A 7,893-nucleotide genomic window follows, 5' to 3' on the forward strand; every position below is an offset into this window, starting at 1 on the left:
GAAAGGAGGCTGATTGGTCTGTAGCTTGAAGCTAATGTTGGGTCCTTCCCGGGTTTGCGGATAGGTATGATTTTCACTGTCTTCCAGATACTTGGAAAGTAGTGCAGTTGCAAGCATCTGTTGAAGACAGCAGCCAGCAGAAAGTGAACCTTCATGCTGAGATTTTTCAATACTAGGTTGAATATTCCGTCAAACCCGGGGGCCTTCATGTTTTTGGTGCATTTTGAAGCGTTGAGCAAATGTGTACCACTGTGATTCTATCCTCCAGAGGGATGGCACAAGAGGAGGAATCAAGGTTGAGTATGCATTGCTCAACCTGAACTTCGAGCGGACTTTGGATGTTGGAGCCAAGCAAGTGCGATTTGGCAATATGCTCACCAATCGCATTTGCTTTTTCCTGAGGGGTGATTATGAGCCGATCGCCATCATTTTCATCTTTGAGTGGAGGAATGGGTTTGGGGTGCGCCTTTAGGACCTTGGCAACCTTCCAGAATGATCTGGAGCGGTCGTCCAGATTCTGGTTGAGCCGCCTGAAACTTTCGTTCCGGAGTGAGACCATTCTGGAAGCAATCTCCTTGTTCAGATCGGCCATTTCACGTTTCCACGCTAGGTCTCCGGTTCTTTGGAATTGGCGTCTACGAACATTTCTCAGTCGAATCAATAGTTGGGTGTGGGAATCAATGGCAATAAACTTACCTCTCACAGGAACTCGTGGGACGCACGCCTCGTCAGCCACGGTTATGGCTTGGTGAAGTACCCCCAACGCTCGGTCGATGTCCTCCACGGAGTCAAGCGGCGGGTTGTCGATGATGTGCGCAGGCTTGGAGCAGGAGCTACGTTGTATCCCAGTTCAGTCACCACCGGTTGATGGTCGGAGCTGAGTTCGTTCAAGGCTACCGGCTTGGACAAGCCGGTATTTGTAAGAAACAGGTCTAGCGTCGATGGGTTGCCTGCCGGTGAGATGAATATTGGCTCGTCCGAGAACCAAACGGAGTACAGCCCATGCTGCGAATGGTCGAACAGCAGACGACCGTTCTGGTTCTGCTGGTAGTTCCGCCAGGCCTCATGGCGAGCATTCAGATCTCCTCCAACAACGAAGCGGGAACCGGTACGGGTGATGGTGGCCAGGTCTTTCTTGAATTTAGCCGCTAGTCCGCTGCTCGCGGCACACTGTCGAGGGCAGTAGACAGCGATGAACTGGACGTATCCAGTCGCCGACTCCACCTCCACACCAAGGGCCTCGATGATAGAGGTACGGATATGGGACAGAGTGTGGTATTTTATCCCTTTTCTGACGATGATCGCAACACCACCCCCCCCCTGGAGCTGGTAGATCAAGCCGAATGATGTTGTGGTCCGGTAACCAACAACTGTCGCCGGACTTGAGGTGGGTCTCGGTGAGGAGGCCCACGTCGATGGTATGCTTGCGGAGGATGTCCGCAAGCTCGATGGTTTTTGCTTTTAAGGAGCAAGCGTTCCATGTGACTATGCATAGTGGTTTAGACGCCATAATGCATAGCCAGTTTCACGATAGTTTCAAACTGTTCGTTCTTGTTGGTGCACTTGCGGAAAGCGCTTGTAACATGGACGAACATGTTCCAACACTCGTCCACCGAGTACATACCTTCTAGCGTTGGCGGTGTTCTCCAGGTTCACCGGGCGTTGGTTGGGGGGGAGCAGGTTGCACTCGCGGTTGCTGGTTGGTTCGAAGAGGCGGAAAATCGCCTGGCCCGAAAGTCGGGGACTTATTTTTCTTACGTCCTGGTTGGTTGGAGGTCGATGCATCCTTTCGGATACGCTTGAACTCCTCGCGTTTGGGGCACTGCCTTTCAGAGCCCTGATGAGCACCGTCACAGTTGACACACTTGATAACCTGGTACTTCCTCTGGCTTTTGTTCCTCCTCTTGATCCGAAAGACGGCGATGGGGACCAGCTTGTACCGGTCTTTAATTTCAGCTTCGATCACCTTCGGTTCAAAATTCGGAAGGCCTCGGATGACTACCTTAAATGGCTTGTCGCCCGGGATGTCGTGTGTGAAAAATTCCTCTTTGGAATTCTTCAGCGAAGCCAAAGCTTTGTTGTAGTCCACTTTGGTGTGGAGGATGATTTTCGTGCCAATCCCGCACAGCTTGTACTCGGCAGTGACGCCAAGGGATGCCATCTCTTGAGCCAGCTTGTCGAGTGGTACTGACTTCACCACCAGAGGTGGAAGTTTCACATTCGGACCGTTCTGGCCGCCCGTGGCCAAGTTTTCAACGGACCCGCTGAAATCACCGACGTCACTACCGTTGATTGCTGTGGCGTTATCCTGGGACCACTATTCATTGGGTTATGGACACTTCCACGGTCGGATGCGTCTCTCTTCGTCTTTTTGCCGCGTTGGGAAGCGTTAGACTGGGTTGCAGGGTTCGAACCCTGGTTTGAGCCTGTCTTCTTCTTCCGCTTCAACATCACACGCGATGCACCGAAACGACCGAAAACGTGAACAAACGTGTAGCACTATTAATATCACTGGCACTGAGCGAGCGAATCAAACAACCGACTGTACTGCACAACGGTATGATGCAGAATGTCATGATCCTAATGCGAACGCGCAGTTAGCTATGTACAACCCCATTGTAGTTTTCAACATGAAATATATCAGACAATATTTATATGCATCTTATCTATCGCTAACCACGCTCGAAGTATTATCAATTGTGAAATTACGATAGAAATCATTCCATATCGCAGTCTAAGATATTAGATGATCGATCAATTAATAATTTTGTCAAGCTTCTGCATTCATGTTACGTCTATCGTTAATTGTTTACAGAGAACAGTTCAGTGCAAAACATGTCTGGTACCTCTATAAATGAATTTAGATTAATATTGGAAGTCTCTTTTTTTTTACACATTCTGCACACAAAATAGCTCATCCCTCACATAATTTCCCGCCGATGTTTATCAATGGGGCGGGGCAAAAAGCATCTTTTGTGCAGAATATTTGAAAAAGGAGGGACTTCGGATGTTAATCTAAATGCATACAGGGTGTTTGGTTCCGGGTTTTACATATTTTCAGGGTAGATAGGGCTCCTAAAGTTATGAAAAAATCCCCATGAAACATAGGGTCGGTATGTTTTCCGGTAGCAGATAATGGCCTCCTGGAAAAAAACGAAGTGGAACCAGAGCCCGAGGTTCTGGATCGTATCACCTTAAAACAATTTCTATGTAAAGATCCCTTCAGACCGATCGCGTTTGTCATAGTGGTCTTTGGTTTTTTGTTCATGATTCCGTTATAAAAAAATCTGGGACTTTGAACAGTTATCTGAAGTCAATGACTTGGAAAATTGGTAACTACACTGCAATGCTTATTTCTGTTTGCAAACTTTGTAAACATATCAAACAGAAATGAATAAACAGTTTATAATAAATAGTGTGTAGAATTAATCATGTTTTGTTGTTTTTAGCATCATCCACATCCAGAGGGCCAGTCACTTTGAATGTATGGGAATGGTAGGAAACCATTTCGAAATGCATGAAAATTTTCAGTTTTTATTCATTATCGTCTTTATGGGCAGTTTTAGATGCATGAAAATTGCACGAGTACATTACTATGGTGATAAGGTAAACACTCGTTTATTTGTTTCCTTCTGTCAAAGCATATTAAGTCACAAATCGTGGATTTTCAGATATTCTCCATACTGCAAAAATGATTTTCCTACCACTGAAGGGGCGACATCTCTAGGATCTTCAGAATAGCTACTACTCATATCATATAATTAATTATAAGTGGGGATGGGTGGCATTCACTAGCCCGAGAATACCCTCCACATGCAAGCCTCTTCACCAACCATACATCAGTACACACTTATCGAGTCAGTAATTTTTACCGAGTTTTTGAATTGCGGAACTCTTCGGTAAAATTTAAAAAATCTGTGAAAAAATCAAAGTTGAGAAAATGTGTTACGAAAATTTACAGACTAACTTCTGTTAACCCCGTGTAATGATGAAAAATAAAAAAAATTCGATTTTATCCAACCTTTACGAACAACAGTTGTTCGGATACCAAACCAAAATTTTTGTAGCAGCCTCTTTTTTTTTGTGGCAGCTCAAAAAGAAGTGGTCTAATTCTACTTTTGTGCGCTACACAACCGTTTCCTCGTTCTAGCTCTTCCTTCTATTTACCACGAATTCTCCCGTTCAAATCGTCGCTAGCTTTCCTATACGCCTGTTCCAAATTATAATTTCCTTCTATGTTCGGGACGCCGAAGGGGAACCAGATGCACAGTATAGACGAACTTTATGATCCAAAATATTCCTTGAATTCCTGTATAATTTCACTTTATCTGCTAACAATTTCTATCTGCTAACAATGTCCATTTATAAATTGTGTTTGGTTTGTTTTGGTTTTGTTTTTCTCTTCCCTTTCTTCACTTCTGACAACGGTACGAAACGGCAATAACATTAGGTACGCCAACCGCAGCTACGCACACCGTTGTGTTGGGTTTGCTGCCCTGCGGTGTTGACAACAGTCATTTGAATTTTAACCGAGTCAGTAATCCAAAAATCAAGTAAAAATACTAACTCCTGTAAAAAAAATCTAAGTGTGTATACAGAAGCAGCGGAGCTCCCCACTCCTCCATCGAAACAGCACCACAGCTGAGCTGCGAGTGCTATGAAATAAAAAGGACATCGACTTATTACCACTACCTACTTCTCTCCCTTCCGCTCTCAGAATTCGCTGATTCGGTGTTTCTCGTTGTGTTTTCTGCTGAGACTGAGCAATATTCGATACCGCGAAACATCTCCGCAGTTATGTTTTCTTTCGGCGCATTAGATGTGCGGTAATCAAAAGTTAAGAATGTAGCTAAACATCTACAATAACATTCTACCAAATTTTCATGTGCGTAGTCCACTGCAACAGCCGAACGTACGAACGAATAGGGTGACTATAGCGCGTTTTAAGAAAACGTCACAAGTTTTTATGGCTGTTTTAAATTAATAATTACGAAGAAACCATAAAGCCTACAAGGTTACTACCAAAGGCACAAATCTAGGGAACTGCATGGAAAATGTTTTGTAGAACAACTAAATAAACAGAAATGAAAATTTTCAACTTAAAAACACTAAAATGTATGAAATTTCACCAGTTTTTTTGGTACTTTCAACATACTTTCCAATTTTAATGTATGATAATTAACTTTAATCGAGTTCTTTTTCAAAGAGCATTGATAGTTAAGACTTTAATCTTTTATTTGGTATGTTGAAATCAGAAAACCACATTAAGATTAAAAAAAATATAGCTAACCAAAGTTGGCAATACAAAAAAACATAAAATGTTGAATAACTCACTTAGCAGTCATTTCCGACCCTATGTTTCATGGGGTTTTTTTTCATAACTTTAGGAGCTCTATCTACCCTGAAAATATGTAAAACCCGGAACCAAACACCCTGTATATGTTTTGTAGTGTCAGGTACTTTATTTTGTAATCTGTGAAAGGGAAATCGAAGTACATGGCATGTTGAGAGATTGATCTCGTGAGAAAGAATTTTCTCTCAAATTTGAATGTTTTTGGCTCTCTGGGGACTGGTAGTAAAGCGGTAAAAAAAATTATGGGAAAAAAACATTTTTTTTATTAATTGTAGCATGTTTAACAATAATTTCCGGGAAAAATCTGAACGACAAAGTCTAATTTCTTTAGGTTTTCGTTATTTTTTTTTACCTGAATATGCACCAAAAGCGAATTATTCCCAGTTCTCTCAATTTCTATATGGAGATTTGTATCACTTCTTACCAGTTGAATAGCACCATCTCTGTGAAATTGACCAGACGATATGATTAATTAAAAGAACTAAATGCTCTTCACATTAAACGCGAGCTTTTTGCAATCTGAAATGATGCGCCGAAAAAAACTGCATTTGAATTTTTCGAAAATGCATCAAAGTAAATTGAACCTTTTAAGCAAATAATATGTTGCAGATCATCCAAACAGTGACGGTATTAAAAGTTAATCCGAGTTGGAGCTTACCGCCATTAGAGGAAGAGAAAGCTGTTTTAAAGTTTGCTGACAAGGGAGGAAAATAGTTTAGATAGATGTAGATATGCTTGCAAAACGGAATATTCAACGATCATTACTAAAATTATCAAGTATTCACACATCATCTCTGGTAGGCAACCCTGTCTTCGTCAGCTAATTAACCCAGTCAGCATTATTATTACTAAATGTTCTTGAAATGTTTCCAAAGTAAGGATTTCAAAATAAAATATTCAATCATTTACTTTTTACTTAACTTTCAGAATATTCTTCACAAGTATCCTATAACTACGACAAACTATTTCTTTGTTCTGCCAATCCATGATAAGAATAAGTACTATAAGCAATGCAATAGGCAGCTTAACTGTGAGTGGGGACGCAGAAGAAAAGTCGAGCTTAAACAACTGGAAGCGGTTACATCATTACCACCCTACATAATCCTGGAAAGTGCTTGTTCAGATAGAGTTAAAGTGATTGCGTATTGTTCATTGTCCAAGATTCCGTCATGTGCCAGAAGATGTTTGCTAGAAGTAATAGTAAGAGACGATCATTGCTACTATCTAAACATTGAGAATATCTTTGTCGAAACAAGAGATTTTCAAGTGATGGGATTAAAATTTCAGTACAGTTTCTATCAGTCAAAAATAGATATCCGCGAAAAGCAAACTAACATCAAAGAATATGAATATTATTACGAATATGAGCAGGAGAAATCTCCTGAAATGATAAAAAAATTCTTTGTAACCCGAAGTCCCCACGATTGGATTACGAAAGAGCAGAGCAAACTAAACGAGGACTTGTACTTTCAACGTCAAAACTACTACTACTATTACTACTATAATGAGGATGAGGATGATGACACTTACTATCAACAACGGAGTGTACAGCCACGCAAAGCTTATGATGCAAGTATCCTCGTCAAAACGTTCCACTTAATATGGTTCACATAAATTTTGTGCCTTGTTAAATCAAAACCGATTTGGTAACAACAACTTTGACTCGATATAAAAAGGCGATTTTGTTTACTGCAGCTATTCGCATCACAGTATCCTTTGGATTTCCTATCAACATGGAACTGTTATGCCAATAGCAACAGTTTAGGCCATACAAATAATAATAACCATTGATTCTTTAACAGGGTCCTCCACCAGATACATCTAACGAACCATACGTTGTTGCCCCAATCCACCATCATCCTGAACTGAAGGAACAATGCGTTCGCTTGATTAACACCGAATGGCCGAGATCACGTATGGCTCGTTTTATGAGTTTCGAAACTTCTACGGATACCCTGCCCATAACGTTGGTGCTTGCTCAAATGATTAATGGGGAAAATGTAGTTCTTGGACACGCGAAACTGTCTCCAGTTCTCGGTGATATTGATGCTGCATATCTGGAGTCAGTTGTCGTAGACTATCGCTATCGTGGCCGCGGTATTGGAACACATCTGGTAACAGAAGCAGAACGGTATTGTAGCAGAATTCTTAATATTAACAACATTTACTTATCAACCGACGGTCAGGAAGTATTTTATGCTAAGTTAGGTTACATGTTTTGCAAAGCTATAAATCTTTTTGGAACGAACGCCATAAGGAAAACACCAAGCAAAAAGCATTGGATGAAGAAAATTTTCTCAGATTGGGAAGTAGAGGAAATTGAAGATGGCGGCAACAGTAACGCTTTAGATAAAAATGAATGCTTCTTACATTCTAAAAAATGCGACGATGAAATGGACAATTGTAACAAAGTAGTACATCCGATGCTGAATATCAATGAGCTGATTCGTAACATTAGGCGTGTTGTTTACAATCATTCGTTTAAAAGAGAGGATACGATTTGTGATTTATTGTTGACTATGCATTCTATCTGATGAACT

At 41.3% G+C, this 7,893-nt stretch overlaps 1 protein-coding gene across 1 annotated transcript in view; it reads left to right on the forward strand.

Annotated features, from left to right (window-relative positions):
* LOC135714173 (uncharacterized) overlaps positions 1-7,887 on the forward strand; it is a 46,974-nt gene extending 39,087 nt beyond the window's left edge. The window contains exons 2-3 of the mRNA XM_065237479.1: positions 6,281-6,922; positions 7,156-7,887. Coding sequence (XP_065093551.1) covers positions 6,281-6,922; positions 7,156-7,887 — 1,374 coding nt within the window. The remainder of the gene's footprint in view (positions 1-6,280; positions 6,923-7,155) is intronic.
* The last annotated feature ends 6 nt before the right edge of the window (positions 7,888-7,893 follow it).

The sequence above is a fragment of the Ochlerotatus camptorhynchus genome, unplaced genomic scaffold (genome assembly GCF_037179485.1).
Source record: "Ochlerotatus camptorhynchus isolate MF236.1 unplaced genomic scaffold, CSIRO-AGI_Acam_v1.1 ptg000624l, whole genome shotgun sequence".
Classification (NCBI taxonomy): Eukaryota; Metazoa; Arthropoda; class Insecta; order Diptera; family Culicidae; genus Ochlerotatus; species Ochlerotatus camptorhynchus.